The sequence below is a fragment of the Lynx rufus genome, unplaced genomic scaffold, assembly GCF_022079265.1.
Source record: "Lynx rufus isolate CCGP_SWC_20201006 ecotype Redwood Valley unplaced genomic scaffold, mLynRuf1.p SCAF_19, whole genome shotgun sequence".
Classification (NCBI taxonomy): Eukaryota; Metazoa; Chordata; class Mammalia; order Carnivora; family Felidae; genus Lynx; species Lynx rufus.
In genome coordinates this window covers 23,383,232-23,404,697 of record NW_025814833.1, presented here as the reverse complement: position 1 = coordinate 23,404,697, position 21,466 = coordinate 23,383,232, and the positions used below count along the sequence as shown (strand labels likewise).

The 21,466-nt window shown below is 39.3% G+C and overlaps 1 protein-coding gene across 6 annotated transcripts in view; it reads right to left on the bottom strand.

Moving 5' to 3' along the window:
* Positions 1-21,466, bottom strand: part of OCRL (OCRL inositol polyphosphate-5-phosphatase) — a 70,086-nt gene that overhangs the window by 21,930 nt on the left and 26,690 nt on the right. For 4 of the 6 annotated variants that reach the window (XM_047081930.1, XM_047081928.1, XM_047081926.1 and 1 more), the window contains 9 exons: positions 20,701-20,810; positions 18,973-19,108; positions 14,234-14,344; positions 13,409-13,574; positions 12,909-13,144; positions 5,590-5,613; positions 2,673-2,789; positions 1,691-1,775; positions 942-1,069 (listed from right to left, as the gene is read on the bottom strand). In XM_047081930.1, coding sequence (XP_046937886.1) covers positions 942-1,069; positions 1,691-1,775; positions 2,673-2,789; positions 5,590-5,613; positions 12,909-13,144; positions 13,409-13,574; positions 14,234-14,344; positions 18,973-19,108; positions 20,701-20,810 — 1,113 coding nt within the window. Of the gene's footprint in view, positions 1-941; positions 1,070-1,690; positions 1,776-2,672; positions 2,790-4,118; positions 4,513-5,589; positions 5,614-12,908; positions 13,145-13,408; positions 13,575-14,233; positions 14,345-18,972; positions 19,109-20,700; positions 20,811-21,466 lie in introns of those variants that run through there. The other 2 variants (XM_047081927.1, XM_047081929.1) reach the window with 2 other exon arrangements.

Here is a 21,466-nt window from a genome sequence, read left to right as displayed (position 1 = left end):
AATAACTTCCAAGTCAGAAAGGTCATCCTGTTTGGCCTGTGTATACACTCAATGACCAGGCTACGTGGTCATCACACAGTCACACGCACACCCCACCTCACAAGAAGGTTGGTATTAATCTGGTCTTCTCCCATCTCCTCAGACACGCATCCATGGCATCTGCCAAGCTGAATGGTTTTCTCTGTAATGTCATTTAGCATGGATGGGAGCTCCTCCCAATACTCACTAGCCTGATTGAGAAGTATTCTCAGCTACAGTGCATCAAAATTATTTCAAGATTAAAAACAAACACCAAGAAGGGGGTGCCTGGCTGGCTCAGTTGGCAGAGTGCGTGACTCTTGATCTCAGGATTGTGGGTTTGAGCCCCACGTTGTGTGTAGCCCCACACTGTCTGCAGAGACTACTTAAAAATAAAATCTTAAAAAAAACACCAAGAAGACAAAAAGAAGAAAGGCTCACAAGTATCACCGACCATTCCTGGTAATGTCAGCCAGAATTCAGCTTCATAAACAATCTTCTGCCAACGTAGAGGTATCCACCCTACTCAGTAGGCCAACTAGAAAAGTGTGGCAACTATAATAGGAAATAATACAACCTAAAATTTAAGAGTCCTAACTCTCGGGGCACCTGGGTGGCACAGTTGGTTAAGTGTCCGACTTAAGCTCAGGTCATGATCTCACAGTTCATGAGTTCAAGCCCTGTGTCGGGCTCTGTGCTGACAGCTCAGAGCCCAGAGCCTGCTTCGATTCTGTGTCTCCCTCTCTCTCTGCCCTCCCCCGCTCATAAATAAATAAGTCCCAACTCTTGAAGCTGGTGTTCTGCCATGAATAACAGATCCAGACCTATCTTACCACATAGCTAGCTACACGCCTGGCTTTGCTAGATTGATTTCTCTATGGGGGAACCTACCCCAGGCACATCCTCAGAGCAGTAAAACTCACCTGTCGACAGTTCTGGGGATCCTGAGCAGAGTCAAGGCATCGCTGATACAGCTCATAACAGATGACGGGTTCTGGCAGGGCCTCCAGGAAAATGAGCAGTGCTTCAGCCACAGAGTGATTACTGCCAGCTGTATCAACTTAAGTCAAGGGAAAGAGGCTCTAGGAAAAAGGCCACACAGAGACCTGATTTGCTTCCTTCCTCCAACCCCCTCAGGGACAGTTTCCTTCCTGTTATTCAGGGCACATTGATCCTAACTGGGGTTTGATATTTTATTGGTCCAGGTATGCTGCAGCTGAGTTGTTACAGAATTGATCAAAGACTCTTGGGAGGTTTGGCTCAACTTGAGAGGGGAATGTGGCATGCAGAATGATGTTCACACTCGATCAGTCCTTGAAACTAGTCCCCAGTGTTTCCCATTCTCTTTTATATCCTAGTGACAACATACATGGTGGCAGGAGTGATCAAAAGCCTGAAGCAGAACAGTACCAGTGCTGTGGGTCTTATGCTCCATGTTTATTAAAAGTTGTTGTTACCTACCCCTCTATTCCTTTCAGTAAGAGTCTGATACAGAGAGAAGTCAAAAGTTCCTGAAAGGAATTGAAAAACAACTGCAGACTTGATGATTACCTTATAATAGATGACAGTCAGAGAGAAAGTACAGATGGAAACACAAAAATCAAATGTAGGAGGGAAGAAAAGTTTGGTCAAGAATTCATCCAGCTTCCTAAGCCTTCGTCAAAAAGGATACGGATTGTCTCGGGAATGCTAGTATCCAGACAATCAATGATCTGCTGTAACTCCTCCTGCATTCCAGGGGTTTGGAATAGATCCTCCTACCAAAGACATGACAATAAATGGAACAAGGCAAGATAATCAGCCCTAAGGATCTGAAGTCCATCCAGGGATCAAGAGAGTGACAATGCAAATGGAAGTGTAATGTGCATACTTGTGATTAGGAATGGAGGTGTGACAATGGCATCTTTTCCCTTTATCATCTGTATAATCCGTGTGAAATTTTACTTCAAACCAGAAAATGATCTCCACAGGTTTTAGCTTATACCTGATATGGCAGAGGACTAGATGGCTACAGTGGGAGACCAGATGTTTCCACTTCTAGCTTCCTGACAAGTAGAAGGCAGAGTCCAAACAGCTGAACCACAGTTAAATACTGATCTTACGGAATGCTAGGGCAGCAGTAAATGGCATGCCCATACCAAACCTTGCTTTTGAGTTCTATTACACTTCAGTAGGTAAAAAAATGTTTTCCTTCAATTTAGTCCCAAGAAATTTCTCTTTTTAGGCGGTTGGCTTGGGGGTAGCTAATATTTTAGATAGGATTAAAAAATGAAAATCAAATTCAAGAAATGGGCTTGAAGTATTAGAAGTATAGAAATGGGCTTTGGACTTTAAAATCTGCAATGCCTATGTGAGACGGGAAACATGCATTATAGACCGAGGTACACAGTGGTCCAGGGGAAATTGTGTGGAGCCGGAAGACAGGCATGCTCAGTTTGGGCCTGGCTCCACCATTACACTTACACTGTGGTCTTAACTAAATCACTTAGTTTGTATGCTTCCATTGTCATATCTGTAAATACGGATACTTCCATCTGCCCAGATGATCTGACAGTGCTATTCTGTGAAGGTAGCTTGCAAAAGTTACAAGCACAATACCGACAGGAGGTATCACATACCTTCCAAAGTTGTAGGGTAGGCCCATAGTCACTTACCTGGTGGCAGGCATATTTGAACAAGTGATCTACCAGAAGCCAGATCTCCTTGGGGACCTGAAGGGGTCTCTCACTGGCACCTTCATCCAAGGGAACCATCTGCAGAAGGGATTTCTCCTAATAGATGACAAAGGAAGAGAATCAAAGCGGTCTCAATAAAAACATGTATGTAACTTGATGTCCTCCAGATTCTGCTTTATGTAAGTACAATTTCATCTTCATCTCTTAAGATTTTTCATTTTTTCTCACTGGGGTCACTCCTGGTCAGAAGGCACTTGATACTGATTCCCACAGTTAAAGAATCTCGTTTTCTAGATGCTTAACAGGTAAGCATTCCATTTGGGTTCATTATGTTTATCACTGGATGCACTGTGTGTGGTAAATCCTCTCAAGGGTGACACGGAGAGCCAGCGCTGTAGCAGTACAGTCACGGCAGAGTGCACATACCAACTGAGACTTGTGGGCCATTAAATTACAATGGTCAACACAGTACTTTGGAAGAGCAGCATCTACTTAGGTTTTTGGTGACTTTTAACTTCTGATTCTTTCAGGTCTTACCACAAAATTACAGTTTTCATTGCTGATTTAAATGAGGTTCTCTGGTCCACAGAAATTAAAGACAATTCTCCACATTACACCTACATTCATGAATATTTCAGCCTCAATAGAAGTCTAATCTTAAGGCACTAAACTCATAGCCCTTAAGATCCAAAAATAGTAAACCGAATACAGCATACCAAGAGCCAAAAATACTGTGAAAAGTTCCAGGTTTGAGTCCAGAAGTTATTCTTTATATTAATAACTCAGCAGATTTCTCAAGGCTGTGACCCCTTTCACTTTTCTACTTTCTGTTAGATTCTCCTGAAAGAATCTAAGAGAAAAACCCAAAAGTGACAACTAAACCTGAACTTGGAAATGGCTGGGGACATAAACTCAGTTATCTTGTGTTTATATAGTCAAATATAAATTATATCAAAAAGGTGTTTGAAATAGATTAAGTCCTTGAGGGCAGCCTTCAGAAAAATTCTAGTGGAGAAAACAGTAACCAATTCTTTGCATCTTCCCCCCTTCTCCAGCTTGAGGTTATAAATTGTGTACTTTCAACTTTAGGAAATTCTGTAAATTCTAGCCCAACCCCAGCCATGTTGCTTTATGGGAAAGAAAAGCGTTTTACGACTTCCAAAGACTGTGTACACTAGAGCAGAGATGAGGGCTCTGCTTAACACTATGTTCTTCAACCAGCACTGCTGACGTTTTAAAGCTGTTTTACCTTTCTAAGAGAATGAGGAAGAGAAAAGAGCATGACAGTTGGTTACCATTTAAAATCTATTTTCTTCACATCCATTTTGCTTTCTTTCTTTCTTTCTTTCTTTCTTTCTTTCTTTCTTTCTTTCTTTCTTTCCTCTCTCTCTCTCTCTCTTTCCTTCCTTCCTTCCTTCCTTCCTTCCTTCCCTCCCTCCCTCCCTGGGAGTCTATCACTTGATATTCATGCTCCCTGTGGCTGCCAGAACTTTATCAGGGGCTCATCCACTAACTTCTTTCTAGTTGCAAGTATTAAATCCAGGTATCCACATGGTATCTGAATCAAAACACTGTCCATAATGCACTCTGCTCATTTTCTGAACCAAATGCAACACATGTACAGATTTAGCAGATGCCTCCAAACTTACCATATATAAATTATTCAGCACTGATTCATGTACTTTTTAAAAAATCTGACATCCAACTGGTGCTTTTCCTGTACTAAGGCATTAAGGCGACACAAGGCACTGTCCGCGATGAAAAGACAACATGGCCTGCTATTAACAGGGAAAGGCCGGGAAGCAGAACTGTCTCAACCCTTAGTGGTTTAAAAAGGTTAATAAAATGTCAGTAGGTTATATACATCATCCACTATCCATTTTCAAATTCATGCGTGATAACATGAAATGTCAGACGTGTGTCTCTGAAGTCTAGAGAAAGATCATGCACAAGAAATAGTACTTTCTCAAAAGTCCACAAATTATCCTGATAACTTTAATTTTCAAAGGGAAATAAAGCACACTTTGAAACCTTAGCGCTAATAATTAATGCAGAAAAACAGTACACCATTTCCACCATCAAAATGCATTAAACTCCACCAAATGGGGAGATGGTGTTAGATGCTGTGTGACACCGCTTTAAGAATGGTTTTCAAGCCCACATTTCTCTATGTGATAGCCCTGTGTGGAGCCAGACAACCTCCAACTTGAAGATAGAAGTGGCAAAGCACTACAGGAGCCCTTTACTAGGTTCCTTGACTGAGTATTCAGGAGATGTGGGTTCTAGTGCCCTCTGCCCCACACCCCTGATACCAGGAGCAGTATGACATTAGTGAGTTTTTCAACCTTGGGCCTTGGTTGTCTTATCTATTAGAATGGGGAAAATTACCCTGTCTGAAGGCAGAGAGCTACACCAGATGATCCCTCATGGTCTTGTTCAGCTCTATAATTCTATTCTACACTCTTTCTTAACCATATAACTGCATTCTTTCGGTAATTAATGACTACTGTCACCAACCCCAAATCACTCTTAATACAACACAAATCCACTTCTGCTTTTATTATCATTGGAAATGGAGGACAGCTGAATGGTACCCTGCTCCACCTCATGAGCTTTCACATATATCAAGACAGCTCTTTAGTTACTTCTCATTTTAAAAATACAAATTTGGAAACTTGACTCCTATTGCTTTTATGTACTGGGTCTCAACAACCACCAGTGCAGTAAATATCTTTTCTATACTTCAGACACACTTAAAAACAGCTGGCAGGACTTTGGTGGATTCTCATGGAATCAGAGGTCTCTGATATGGGAAAGATTAGGGACAAATTCCAGGGACCACAGTTAAGTGTTAATTAAGCACAGGAAGCACATAACCACCAATGGATTGTATTACCTTTTCTAGGAAGCTGTCTTCTTCCTGAGAGCAGAGCAGGAAAAGAAAGTCATTGACAGACAGAAATCAGAATTAATTTACAGAATTAGAAACAGATCAGTATTATTAGAACTCACTATCTTGCTAGATGTATATACTTTAAACAGCTTTAAATTTTTCAAATTTATTTGAAAATTTATTCAAAATTTTATTCAAATTTATTTGAAAAATGCATGTTCTCTCTACATGCAAAGTTCTCTACTGTACATATTAAATGTTCATGTGGTTTATTGAGATTATCACTCAAGAAACATACATGTGCAGTTCTAGACTTTTGTGTCCTTTCGCAGCTTCCAGCTGACCTGGCCAAATGCCCAGTGATGGCTCCTTTCCACGTGCTGCCTGGAGGCAGGCACTGCTGCTACACTATGCGGCTTCCTAAGTCATCCTAATGCCACTCGATGCACGAATTTGGTTCTGAGTCTGACAGTGGCCATTCAGAAGGAGACAATTGGCTTCTCCCCTCTCCCTGCCATTCCTTTCACCCTAAGCAGTATCCCACACTCTTTTCCCTCGCCATGTACCTACTCCCCTCCTCAAAGGCCCCTAAACTCCCCAAATATGGAGGTCCCTCTGAAATGTAAATTTATTTCATTTCAGACCTTTGTGGACCAGAAGACCCATAATTATCCCTATTGTGATTTCTTGTATGATATAAGAGAAAAAAGAGAAGCAAGGGAGAGGGAAGAAGGTTAATTGGCTCTGTCTTCTGTGCTCTTATTATAATCCAATAACAAGAGCAACAATAACTACTGCCACCACTTAGGGAGCACCTGCCATGTACTGGAAACTGTAAAGTACTTGTATACAATGTCATTTAGTCTGCACAAGTGTGCACAGTAGATATTATTCCCATTTTACAGATGGGGAAACTGAGGCTCTACCAGGTTAAATTATTTGCCCAAGGTCATACTATTAGGTATTAAGTGGCAGGTACAGGATTAGAACTCAGGTCTGACTGACTCTATAGTCATTACCACTATTGTCCCCTAGACAACTCAAAAAATACAATCTAGCTGCTTCCTGGGCAGAGAGGCAAGGCAGGGCAAGGCTGTGAAAAAGACAGTGAGAAACAAAGCACCATGGTTAGTGGAGAGAGTACAGAAACTAGTGGTAGACAGTCCTGGGTAAAATCTTTGTTCTGCCTCCTATTAATTTTGTACAGACCTTAGGCAAGTTACTAAACTTTATAAAGCCTCAGTTTCTTCATCTCCAAAACAGGGATAATGATATTTACTTTGTAGGACAAGGAAACAGCCTAAAATCCAGGCATGTTGGGACACTGGTGGTGCAGTATGCCAGCACCTCCCCACCAACTCCCAGCTGGAATCCTGCCAACGCTGCCACAGGCCACCAAGAACCTGAGTATAAATCACACGTCTCATGTCTGATAGTAAAAGGGGGAGTCCCGATCTTACTATGAGAGACGTGCAGGAGGCTGGAGGTGGGGGAGTGTGTGCTCCCTGATGTTCCAAATAGAATGCTAAATACATTTCCCCCAAACAACTTTTATATATATGGTGGATAGGTTTTTTAGTATTATTAGATACATTATGGATTAAACAGGCTCTTGTAGGTTTACCTAGACTTTTAAATACCACATATAAATCGAGCTAAAAATAATCAGAGTAATATTGTCTTATGAAGTATGCAGTATTAATAGTATTGCAATTACTTTATTTTTTTAATTTAAAAGTTAAATTCTGAATGCCAAACATCTAATTTAACACAATTTTGGAGCACAACCTTTCTTTAAATTTAGGACTACTTATTAAGAAATAGTAGAACTAGCCTAACAGACTTCTCTATTTTTCCTCCCATGAATACATGCCACATGATACGATGAGTAAAACTAGGCAGAGTTTTTATACACTAACCTGTCAAACCAGGTCCTCAAAGCAGTTTTCTTTGAGCAGTGCAAGGCATGCCTTTGGGGGGTGTAGTGGGGGGTGGATGAGAAAGGAGGCTACACAGAAGAGAATGATATGGTCCCTGATTTGGGTATGCAATTGATTTGGGGTAAGAAATCCCAGAATTTATAGCCTGATATTGTTATAATTCACAGATAGGAGTTCTCAATAAACGGTTAATATGAAAAACAAGCAAAGGGGTTCAAAAGAAGGAGATGGCTTTAGGCTGGGGCTGTCAGGGGACTTTTCACAATGGAGATGGGACCTAACTAGCCCTTAAAAGATTCATAGGATTTTAAAGAGTAGAGATGGGGTGAGGACACTACAAGTGGAAGGGGCAAAAATAAGCAAAGATTCAGAGAAGGTAAATCCCAAGGTGGGTGTAGGGAAAAGCTGGTCATCTGTTCTGCAGACAGCATGGGAAGATGTTGAGAAAAACAGTGGAAAATAAGTATGAAAAGGAATGTTAAAGTCAGACTTTTGGTGAACTTGAATGACAGGTAAAGCAATTTGGATTGCATTTAGTAGGCATGGGCAGGCCACGGACTACCTTTAAGCAAGGAAGTGATAGGCCCCAAAGCTGTATTATAGAAAGATCAGTCTGACAGCCCTGAAGAGGAAAAATGAATGAGCAGCGATAGAGGCAAAAGGGATTGTTAAGAGGTTATCAAGGTAGATCAAAAAGGAGCGAGTAAACACTTTAATTATGGGAAAACTATATTTTTTTTAAATAAATAGATAAAAGAGAAAATTCTGAAAGAAGAATCAAAAGGACTTTGATTAGATATTGGTGGGGCAGCACATTTATACTGAGAGTTTACCTTTCTGGCTACAGGCATATAGTAGATGTAAATAACTTCTTTCAACACTAGGCTCAATTCTGCAAACAGAAACACTACTTAGCCTCCACTGATAAACAGCATACTCCTAAGGTAGTTCTAAGGTTGCTTATAATCACTTAGTTCAACTGACCTGTCCTCTCTCTACAAAAGGCTATGCATTGATTACATTTAAAATGTTTTAATGTTTATTCATTTTTGATTGAGAGAAAGAGAGAGAGAATGAGAATGAGTGGGGGAGGGGCAGAGAGGGAGAGAGAGACACAAAATCTGAAGCAGGCTCCAGGCTCTGAGCTATCAGCACAGAGACCGACGTGGGGCTCAAACTCATGAGCAGTAAGATCACGACCTGAGCTGAAGTCAGACAGCCACCTAGGTGCCCCTGCACTGATTACATTTAAAAAGGAAACCTAATTCAGATTCCCTAGTGGGGCAACATTGGCATGCTACAAATGCACTGCGAATCATTCTTCACTCCAACACTCATCCCTAGAGGAATTTTGCCAGTAGTAAATGTAGCTAAGATAATGTTAAAGAGTCATTTAGAGACAGATTCAAATTTAAAAATAAATAGCAAATGGGTGCCTGGGTGGCTCAGTCCATTAAGTGCCCGACTCTTGATTTCAGCTCAGGTCATCATCTCATGGTTCATGAGTTCAAGCCCTACGTCATGCTCTGCACTGACAGCACAGACCCTACTTGGGATTCTCGCTCTCCCTCTCTCTGCCCCTCCCTTGCTTATGTGTTCTCTCAAAAATAAACTTTAACAATAAAAAATAAAAGAAAATAAAAAGCAGAAAACTGAATGGATATCGAAGTTCTAGAAAGGATTAATTAAAATGAAATATAAAAAGGAGAAACACAAACCATACACCTAACAGGATAAGAAATGAGTGGTTGATCAGTAAGACGAAGTAAACACCTAGTGAAAAGATCACTGGGGATGAACTAATCACCAAACCATTATTCTTATTATTTCAACTTCGATATTGTTCTAACAAAAATGTCCCCAAGAAAATATAGTCTGTCCATTCATCCTTCAACATTTTTTGTCTCCGTATCTACAAGAAAACCTTTAACCATATCTGGCAAGTTCAAACCTGGTCTGTCCATTAGCCCACTCTATAAGCAAGACCAAGCTGTTCCTCCAAATATGTCAATTTACAACCTCATACTACCCATAAAAGTCTTGTGATAGTTGTAGATGCCCTCTGCTCCAGCATAAACTCATCTGTTGACTTCAAGACTTTCTATTCCCTGCTCCCAACCTACCCAACCAGCCTCACATACTCTTTTCTTTAATCTTCACTCTTCCCAGGGATATCTCTTTTTTTAAGTTTATTTATCTATTTTGAGAGAGAAAGAGAGAGAGAGAGAGAGAGCAAGCATACACACGCACAAATGCGGGAAGGGCAGAGAGAGAGAATCCCAAGCAGGCTCTGTACTGTCAGCACAGAGCCTAACTCAGGGCTTGACCTCACCAACTGTGAGATCATGACCTAAGCTGAAATCAAGAGTTGGATGATTACCTGATTGAGTCACCCAGGTGCCCCTTCCCAGGGAAATCTTATAATTTTTCATATGTGGTCTTTTTGCTTTCACCTTTTTTTTAAAGTAGGCTCAATGCTCTGCATGGAGCCCAACATGGGGCTTGAACTCATGACCCTGAGATCAAGACCTGAGCTGAGATCATGAGTTGGATGCTTAACTGACTGAGCCACCTAGGTGCCTCTGCTTTTACCTTCTAGCATTTATCCATGATGTCCCTTACACCTGGGAGACATGCTCACCCAATATGTTAATACATATTTCTTGAATACTTGGACTTAACTCAAAATACTTCTATCATGAACCCCAAAACACTTTTCTAGTCAATTTTATTCTTATGTGCTGAACTTGTTTCTAGTTATGTTACTGTTACATGAATCAAATATGCATTAAAGCCAAAATAAGCTGGTTCTGAGATTGATTTTTATAGAAATTAGCTGGTTAATCAATAAGCTTTTATAACATATAAGGCTTGAGCAAACAGCACAGGAAAGGAATCTATTGTTAATACAAATTACAAGCTCCACAAGTCTCATTACAAATGCCTTTCCAAAATATTGACTTACCAAATACACTGCACATTAACCAGTAAAAGTAGCTAATGTTTAGAGTATCTCTAACCAAATTCCCTATTAACCTTGATTTATAATTTAGCCATATTGTATATATAAGTAAACTTTCATCACCACTAAATTTCAGGAACCCACATAAACTCCATAATACTTTGTATTCAATGTGTAATGAATAAATATTGATGATTATATGCTAGTTAATAAACTAGAAAATTTTATCTTTATTCTGGAAAAGAATAAAGATAATTACAAACAAATTTTCCTCTGTCTGTCACTTGTGCTAATTCCAACTATTCTAGTAGTGGCAAATTCACTATCATTGAGAAGGGCAAGAAGAATGAAAAGGGTTTATGCCAGTATTTCATTCCACATTTGGTGGGAAGAGGGTATGGCACAAGAATCTTTCTGAAACAGTACAAGGAAACTCAACATAGGCACTGAACTAATTTCTGGTTTCACCAAAATTTTAGAGTAAATAATACAATAGAAGATAATGGGTATCATTATTAATAGCATCATCTGATAGGATGTGAAATATGTTGGTCTTGGAACAAATATAAACAAATACAAGAAAGCATTGCAGAAGGTCAAAATCAAATCAAAATACAGTGGGAAAATATTACAAATGGGGTACAGATAATTTTAGACTTCAGCTCAGGTCATGATCTCATGTTTCGTGTGTTCAAGCCCCACATCGGGTTTTGTGCTGACAGCTCAGAGCCTGGAGACTACATTGGATTCTGTGTCTCCCTTGCTCTCTGCCCCTCCCCTGCTCATGCTCGCTCTCTCTCAAAAATAAATAAACATTTTTAAAAATTTTTCAAAAAAGAGAGGCAGAGTAAGGTGTTCACCAGTGAAGTGACATATCACTACTTAATTTCAGATGTTACAGCAAAAAAAAAAAAAACAAGAACAAAAAAACAAAAAACAAAAAAAAATGTCTATTTTATGTAAGGCATGTGGGGGTTCATTGTACTGTCCTTCCCATTTTTCTGTACATCTGCCAGTTTCATAATTAAAAGCTGGGAAAAAGAAAGCTGGGAAATGATATTTAGGATGGAAGGAAGGGGGCAGGGAAAAAATGGGAAACTTCATTTAGAATATATCCTAAACAGTAAAATACGAAATTGGAAAGACAGAATATGGTGGTGAAAGGAAAAAAACAATATCATAAAAAAATGAGAGAATGTAAGGATGTAAATTTCTGAAGAAAATGGTTCTCTCTCAAACAGAGGTAATACACCCAGTTATGAGGGCTCTAGGGAAACAAGTATAATTCCAAGAAAGAATGCTGGGACTGGACTCAAGTGTTTTAATCTGCCATCTGAGTCATAGCTAAAACAATTCCATGGCAACAGAACAGATCACACAGGCCAGCAGTCTGCCTGCTGGTCTAGCCCTCCTTGCTAGATGATAACATCACTGCTCTGGTGAGGCTGAAGAACATCAACATGAATACTAATAGTAGTGATAAAGTATGGCTGCCACATCACCTCATTTTTCTTGGTAAAAGACCAAAAGCATGCTTTTACAGCCCAAAGAGGTCTGCACACAAATCCAGCAATATTTTTATTTAGAAGAAAAGTTCTTAACAGGATGAACTTGTTACTACATCAATTTACATTATGTTAGGTAGTAAGCATTTCCTATATAAGAACACTGCTATTATAGTTTGGTGTCAGGGAAGGGAAATCCTACTGCTTCCCTTTCTTGAGTCCCATTAAACATGCAGCAAACTTCAGTGTACATTATAATCATGTGGGATGCTGATAAAATGCAGGTTCCTAAGCCCTGCACACCGAGACTGTCCTTCCATTGCCAGAGGTGAACGGAGGGAAGAATCTGTACTTGTTCAAGGACCCCCAGGGATTCTGAGGTTCATTTACAGGTCTGGGCTGCAACATGCAGCCAAGTTTGGGGTTAGATATGATGATACAAGTAAGGAATTACCAAACTGGGAATGAGAAAGTCTGGGGGACAGATTCGTTGCTAACTTATTCCACTTTGGGAAAGTTATTGTCTCATGCCTCAGTTTTCTCATGTGTTTAATGAGGATAATACTGCCCCCCCCAACTTACTGGACCTCACACACATGCTAATTTATACAAAAGTAACTTAAATTATGAAGAGCATAACAAATAAGCATTAGATCTTTAAGAAGGGAGTCTTTAATCTAATTCAGTGAACACAGTATTATATATTCCTGACAAGAGCCAATTACAGATTACTCTCTCTTTTTTGAGACTTAATCTAATGAAAGTAGTGCTAGAGTAAAGTGACATTCTTGTTCTTATCACTTGACAATTCCCCCAACCCCAGCAAAAGAGAAAGCCTAGAGACAATGAGGACATCACTTAAGTATTGTGAAAATTATATCTAGAGGAGGTTCTGTGTCTTAGGATGTTTCTTACCAAGTCTATGAGTTTGGTTACAGGAACTTCTCGGATTGGTCTTTTCATTCGGCACAAAGCCTCTAAGGATGTACCAAAGCAACTTGGGAGGTAATTTCCACTAATGGTCAAGAAGTAATCTTTGCCTCGATCCAGGTGAAGGACTAGAATATCTTCAATCTTATCTTCCCCTGAGTTCAGGATGGTCACAGAGTCTTTGCTGACATACACATCAAGGGAAATGTCCACGGTCTCATCTGAAATATAAGAAATGACACATGGTAACAGAAACTTATGGTGGAAAAGTGAAAGGAGATGAAAACCAACAGAAGAAGCGTCCTCTAAAAAGTCATCAGGTGATGAAGGAGAGACTAGACACACAAAAGAGATCTCCCCAATATAATGACAGTAAAAGTAAGAGACATGTGGTTAGAAAACATGAAGTTAAACAGAGGGAGGGGGTGGGAGCCAGGGGGAGAGGATGCATTGCAAGCAGAGACAATGGTAAAGGGACAACTCACTTGGCTCCAAGTAGCCCTCAAAAGGTTCAGCCCGAAGCCATGGTTTGCAGTACTGGCTGTCATTAAGTTTAGGGATGAAAGAAAAATGGCAGGGAACCTGTCCATTGTTGCTGATCTGGAACTTCTCCTTTTGTAGTTGCCGAAACTTCACATTCTCAAACACAAACTGGGGAATAACAGACAGACACAAACATGCATCACTAGTAGGGGAAGTCAGTCAGTTGGATTATTCCATAGGGAATATGAATAAAGAATAAGGTAATTATTATTGACCAGGTGTACAACTATTGTCTGTACGCCTTCACTGACTGAGCTGGCTGTATGCCACGTCCTCTCATTTGTTATTCTACTCACACCAGCAGAAGAGGAATTAGGCAGCTCTTGCTACTTCTCTGGACTACTCTGATTATTCCTGAGATCCTAAGAGGATAACCCAACCTTGGGTCAGGACATTCATCCCATGACCAAATCCTGGTTCCTGAGATATGAATTAACCAGCAGCTCTGAAATACTAAGTAAGAAAAGCTAACATCTGAGGGCTTACTTTGTGCTGGGCACAGTTTTAAGAGCTTCACATGTACTAACTCATGTAATCCTCACAACCACCCCTTTAAACAGAAAAGGAAAGTGTGGCTCTGAGAGAGTTAGACATGCGCCTCTGGTCATACATCTACTAAATGACAGTGCTGGAATCAGCATGGAGGCAGTTTGATTTCAACACACATGGTTTTCACCACTTTGTTGTGTTGCCTTCTCTAACAAACATGCTTCCCCTGCACTGACCATGATGGGCAGTGCATGGGGAAGCCATGTATTTTTGCTCACCTCCCTCCTGCTGAGCTCCAAGGAAGGAAGGAAGTCATTTTCCATTCTGTCCATGATGCGTACAATATCTTCAAACACTTTCCGATACCTCCGTTCATCCACAACCTTCACCTGAAAGAAAGTAAACCCTCTTTTTCAGTCTTACATGCTCCTAGCTCATCTTCCTTTGAGATTACCTAACAATTTAAAAGGCGTTGCTACAGCAATCATTTAAAATAAAACGTGGTGCAAACAACATCTTCAAACACTTTCTGAAATATCACTCCATCCACAACTTTTACCTCAAAGAAAACAGATCCTTATTTTACTCTTGTGTGCTCTCAGCTTGAATCTCTAAGAGTCTAACAATTTTTTAAACATCACTAAAACAAATATAAATTAAACTAAGCATTTCAGCACTACACACTTTATGGTAAAGGTAAGGTTAATTGGTTAACTTCCTGGAAAAGTTAAACCTCTGTGCTAAAAAGCTTGGCAGTAAAAAATAAATAAATAAATAAATAAACAAACAAACAAATAAATAAATAAATAAAAAGCTTGGCAGTAATATTTGGGAAGAATATTTTCTTGCTCCATTGTTATTTGGTGTTGGGGGAAATGTGACAATTATGGTAAAAATTATTTCCTGCATTGCACAAATTAAGTGTCAAAACATACCTACTACTGTTTCTAACAATGATCACAAAGCGCTGAAACAGCAGAAAAATGATTAAAGCATTTAATTCTATTAGCTGCTATGCGCAATGCCAAGAATCATAATGTGAGTGCATTATATCATTATATAATGATAAAGGTACGTTAGTAAACAGATCCTATGGTTATTTTAGAGAAGAGCCAATACAAAATGCCCTAGATTAGGGTAAAAAAAGCATGACAAACAAATCATCTTGACTAATAGATCAAAAAATTTTCCCATCTGACACAGCGCTTTCAGCTTCCTGAAATAGCTTTGGGTTTTTTTCACTATTAAACTTCATACAAATCAATGCCAAAAATGAACATAATTAACATAGCATTTTAACTTATTAAGGTTGCAGCTTCTTTTTAGAAAGAAAACTTCACAGATTCCATGTTGAGGGAAAAAAAAGGACTGATGCATGTAGCAGAGGTTGTAAATCAAATATGGAAAATAAAAGCATCAAAGCTGAGCCAAAGATCTCAACGACTGGGAAGGTTTTTACATGTCTAAGCCATAACTCTTAGAGAACTGAGGCCCAAGCAATCGCTAGTGTCACCAGGGTCCATACTATAGTGTTAAGAGAAATTTTATATATTTTTAATATTTTTATAAAATTTTGCAATTTCTTATTTCATAAAGTATTTTATGTGTGTCATCTTTTCACAACAACCAGCCAGGCTACCAAAGGAAGGATTATTCTTCTGATCCTTGAGAATATCAAGATACAAAAAGATCAGCTAAGTTGCTCACTGCCACAGTTGTATCCACAATTGTATCCAATTGTTGTATCTGGACCTCTAGTGTAAGATCCTTTCCAAAATACCAGGTACGCAACAGGATTAATTCATGTAGGTCTTAAAAAATGCAGATGCCTTGGCCTACTGCATTTTTTAAAAAGATCTCTAGGCAATTTCTCTGTCCACCAAAGTCTGAGAACCAATGCAACAGATCCTATTACCAAGTACAGGGGTGAAAACCATATCTCAGCTAGCCCACAGCAAGTCTTCTGAAGTTAATTAACTGGCCATTGAGCACTTGGTCCCTTTATTAACAGTCATTGATGACAATGGTGGTAAAAATATAATGTGGTTTCTTAAAGCCTCTAATCATGCCCAAGCATGCCCAAGAGACCAAAATATGGGGTGGTTAACTCAATAAACTCAAAACTTTTCTCAGTGGGTTATCATGATCATACCCCTTAATGGCATATCAAGAATAATGAAGGGGAAAACCACCATAAGAATGTCACCACCTGATACACCCACTTTAGAAAAGGAAATTACCAACAAAATTAGGAATTAAGAATGAGTTAGATGATTAATGAGCTAGATATTTACGTAGTAACATGGGTAGCTCTCCAAGACACACCACTGAATTTTTTTTTTAAAAAGCAAGCTGCAGACCAACAAATACGGTATGAGACCATTTATGATACATGTACCAATATACAAAACAATACTCTATTGTATATGGGTAAACACTGAAAAGCATATGCAAAAGTCTAGAAGTGTGTTGTTCAAGATAATAGCCAGTAGCCACATATGGATATTTAAATTTACATTACTTCAGGGGCGTCTGGGTTGCTCAGTTGGTTAAGTGGCTGCCTTTGGCTCAGGTCATGATCTCACAGTTAGTGGGTTTGAGCCCTGCGTGGGGCTCTGTGCTGACACCTCACAGCCTGGAGCCTGCTTCTGGTTCTGTGTCTCCCTCTCTCTCTGCCCCTCTCCTGCTTGCACTCTGTCTCTCTCTCTCAAAAATAAACATTAATTTTTTTTTAATTTACATTACTTCAAATTAAATAAAATTGAAAATTCAGCTCTCTTAGTCTCACTACCCACACTTCAAGTGATCAATAGCTACCTGAAGCTAGTAGCTTTTGTACTGGACAGGATAGATCTATAACATTTCCATCATCACAGAAAGAGCTATTGGACTATACTGGTCTAGAAAGATATAAATTCATAATGGTAGTTGGCCTGGCTGGAAAGTGGGGGTTTGGGACAAAGGTGGGAGTAGAACAGGGATTGAAGAACTTCAGCCTTACCTGTAAATTTTGCTTAAAACTTTTTTTTTAATTTTAAAGAGAAAGCACTTTTGATTTCCTGCATAATTTAAGTAGTATTAAAAATTAGAAAGGTAGACATTTATTAAAGATACACAAAAATACACAGGTAGTATGGAAAATTTTTAACTATCCTGGATTATCCCTGGATAACTATCCTGGGCGCTCTGGATTAATATGTGTGGAATATTACAAATATTCCAAGGTTCTGAAAAGAAATACAAACAAAAAAGCCAAGCACAACTGATTAAACCAAAAAGGTTAGTGTCTGGGGAAAGACATCCTTTTAAAAATGAATTAAGAGAATTCAAATGAAGAAAACAGAGCAGCTCACAAGTACAAAATAGAAATTAGGTGGGCTAGAAATAGTATCTAAAGGTTTATGTAGTCTGTAAGTTCTTTGTAACTATAGAGGCATTGTGGGGTTAGTGGAAAGAACATCCATAGGCTTGGGAGTTAAACAGACAAGATTAAAATCTTAGCTCTCCTTCTGGTTGAATGCTCTTAAGGAAGTTATTTTAACTCATTAGTTCTCCATTTGCTCACCTGTTAAATGAGAAATATTTAACTCATAGTACTGTTGTGAGGAGTAAATGAGATATGTCTAAACTGCCCATCCCAGTCCCCAGCACACATAGCTACTATTTGAGAAAAACTATTATTTATTATTATTTTAAAATTTCAAAATGGATAAAAGTCAAGTCACAATTGCTTCAGATTATTCTAAGACCAAGAAGTAACTTTGTAAATAAAGGAAATACCCCCAAAATTCCCCTTTAAGACAGAAGGATAAGACATGTTGGGGATAATCTATCTCAGAAGCAAAAAGAATCAACATATACACAGAGGAAAGAAATCTACCCTATTATGCTCTTTGCATGTCTTAACTCATTAATCCCCATAAATAGTACCACTGTTATCCCCATTTTATAGTGGAGGAAACTGAGGCATAGGGCTGTTACATAAATTTTCATGGTTACATGGTCAGGAAGTAGTTGAACAAGGATGCAAATCTAAGCAGTCTATAAAGTCCACCCTATCAAGCACTGAACTATATAGATTCTGACAGATTACATGACTGTAGGTCTGGGAAATCTACAAGAAATAATCTAAATGTACTAGCTGTCATGGGGTGTCTGGGTGGCTCAGTCAGTTGGGCATCTGACTTCGGCTCAGGTCAATATCTCACAGTCTGTGAGTTCAAGCCCTGCATCCAGCTCTGTGCTGACAGTCCAGAGCCTGGAGCCTGCTTCGGATTCTGTGTCTTCCTCTCTCTCTGCCCCTCCCCTGCTCACACTCTGTCTCTCTCTTTCTCAAAAATAAATAAAGATTAAAAAAATTTTTTTAATGTACTAGCTGTAATAAATTAAATCAACAAGATCCCAAGATATAACCTACGTATACACACAACTAGAAAATACAATGTGAAAGCAAAAACTATTCACAACAGAGACAAAAAAAATTAACTGGCCATTAATCCAGCCTAGGATGCAACAGAGTTAAAGAAAAATTTAAAACATGTGCTCCTGAACAGGAAAGTTTCACTAATAGTACAGCTGACAATATGCCTTTTAAGCTAATATACAGATTTGGTTGTATGCTGATCAGTCTATGCCTTTGTTCTTGCTATTCCCAGCCCCTCCACCTGGAACCTCTCTCCTAGGCCTTTCCCTCCTTACTATCTATCTATCTACTCATTCTTTAAAACCTCACTTCTAACTCTTCTTTATGAATAACAACTTTAGGAGGCTAAGGTTACCACCCAGCCACTCTGCAGCATGAGAAAACATCTGTGTCACTAAAAGGCCAAGCTCATTAAGAACCATATGGACAGCATTTAGGACGGTTGGGGGCACTAATTTCTCAAAGTTGCAAATAATTATTTGGTTATGGTAACATTTATGGCTCACTGAACTACTGATCTGTTTTGAGTCTAAATGATGCCCTAAGAATATATACTTAACCTACAAACAAATAAATGAACAAACAAGTGTTTACCCCAATATGGAAGAGGGCGCTAACAGGCTTGTGGTCACTGGTTTTTAGTTCCATATGACTCCGGTAATGAAGCTGATTAACATTTGTTCCTCTCCAAAGAATCCGGTCACACCAGGCTGGAACCCGACATTTCCCACTGCAAATAAAGAAAGGAATTATGAAGGGAACATACCACACAAGAATGTAATACCTACCACACTGGTTTAGACCAGGGTTAGGCCGTCTTGTTAAATGCTTCTCCTTCCCTAATGATCCCAACTATAATATTCCCTACTATACTGCAAACTCTGTAAAGGGTCTGTGTCTGCTTGTTTGCCACTGAATCTCCAACCCCTAGGACAGTGTCTTGTGTAAAGTAGGTGCTCAGTGATTAGTTATGTAATGAATGAATAAAAGTGCTCCCCAAATTAGCATTACATCTTTAACAACACTGCCCCAGAGGAAAATATAATAGCATCTTCTTAAAATATCCTCAGAAGGTCAGGATTATACTCAGAATACTTTGCTCTATGACATTTTGCAATGACATTTCACAACAGATAGACAACTGGTAAGAATCTAAAAATCCAATGCTATATTCCTAGACTGGGCTTGATCTCTGGAAATAACTAGAGATTTCTCCTTTTCAACCTGGACTTTCATGACTAGCTTCTTCAAATAGAGATGAACTAACATCTAAGCATGCAAGTCTGAACATATAACAGCCCATAGAATACCAAGGGTAGGGAAAAAGCCTAGTCATCATTCAATTAAAATAAATAACACCTTGTACACCTAAGCCACAAGGTGACACACATAAGTTCTTATCAGTAGCTCTTCAATTGACTCTCAAGTCAGGTGAGTGGAAGAAACAAGGTGAGGTGTACAAGATCTTTGAGTGTCACTTTTCACTTGCTGACCAGCTCGCTCAGAGCACAGGAATGCAGACCCCCTCTCCACCCCATCCTAGTGCTCTCTGAGTCTAAAGAAGTTTAATCAAGCTTCTGGGCTCAGCCAGCTAGTACGCCATAGGGAACAAAGAGACAGTAGGTAGAAGGCAAGTAGTTAGCAGGAACATACTGACAGAGGTACTTAACTGGGGATTATCAGGAAATCAAAGGGCCCCCTGGACAATGGTTCTCAGCTTTCTCTGGCAGTTGCAGAGGTCAGGCCCAGGCATCAGTGTTTTTTAAATGTTTTATTTACTTTTGAGAGACAGAGAGCATGTGAGCAGGGGAGGGGCAGAGGGGGCAGGGGACAGAGGATCTGAAGCCAACTCTGCACTGACAGCAGTGAGCTTGCAGGCATCAGTATTTTTAAAAGTCCCCCAATAGATTCTAATGTGTGATCAGGACTGAGAACCATTGTGCTGGAAGAGCCCTTTGTGACTCAATTTCTGGTGTTCACAGTTGAAGAGTTGAGGAACAATTTGGATAAAACAATAAGAACAGGACAATAGATAAGGAAATGAGAGGGGGTCAGAAAGGTAAAAATCTCAGCAAGTCTGTTGAGATGATAGAAATAAGGCACTGCAGACAGCCCATAAAATTTCAACAAAAGTAATACTTTAAGATAAATTCACCTGTGAGTACACATGCATTAAAAACTTTTCTGTAACAGCACTGAACCATTAGGTCTTTATATCTGCATCTGGCATGACCTAAAAATTCCTAGCCATTCACCAATCTGTAGGGACAGAAATAATACCAGGCCTGAACCTATTCTGTGACAAGGTTCTTGTCACTTTACCTGGAATCCCATCGGTCTGTTTTAGAGTCATACTTATAAGTGGGGATAAACTTGATTTCTCCTTCAGTGAAGTCAGCAAAAGCTTTTTTCTGTGTGCGCTGAATATTTAGCTAGAGATAGAAAAAAGCATCACATAAGCAGGGTAACACCATGTTAACACAGGTGATTATCAGGTTGATCAACGATTTCTAACTATCAAGTTTCATTGCCTTTGCAACTGTCAGAGTGCATAAATAAAATTTCTGTACCTTATGAATTAAATCTTGCCATTCCCATGACATCTAAACTCACCCACAGATAGAATGCTCATTATGTGCAAATCACTAATTTTTTATTGCTAATAGTGGTTGGGTGGGGCACCCGGGTCGCTCAGTTAAGTGTCTGACTTCGGCTCAGGTCATGATCTTGTCATTGGGAAGTTCCAGCCCTGAATCAGGCTCTGTGCTAACAGCTCAGAGCCTGGAGCCTGCTTCAGATTCTGTGTCTCCCCCTCTCTCTAACCCTCCCATGCTCATGCTCTGTCTCTGTCTCTCAATAATAAATAAATGTTAAAAAAATTTTTTTTCTAATTTTAAAAATAGTGGTTGAGTAAAATGGAAAAATGAAATAAGAATAATCTTTCTCTGAAGTTGGACAGGAATCATCTAGCGCAATTTTAATTTTTTAAAAAAGCACACAAATGTTGAATGGATAATTCCAAAAGCCAAATTCAGTGAATAGTTATGGATAGTTTTGAAAGTTATCCTCACTCAAATACTCTACCAGA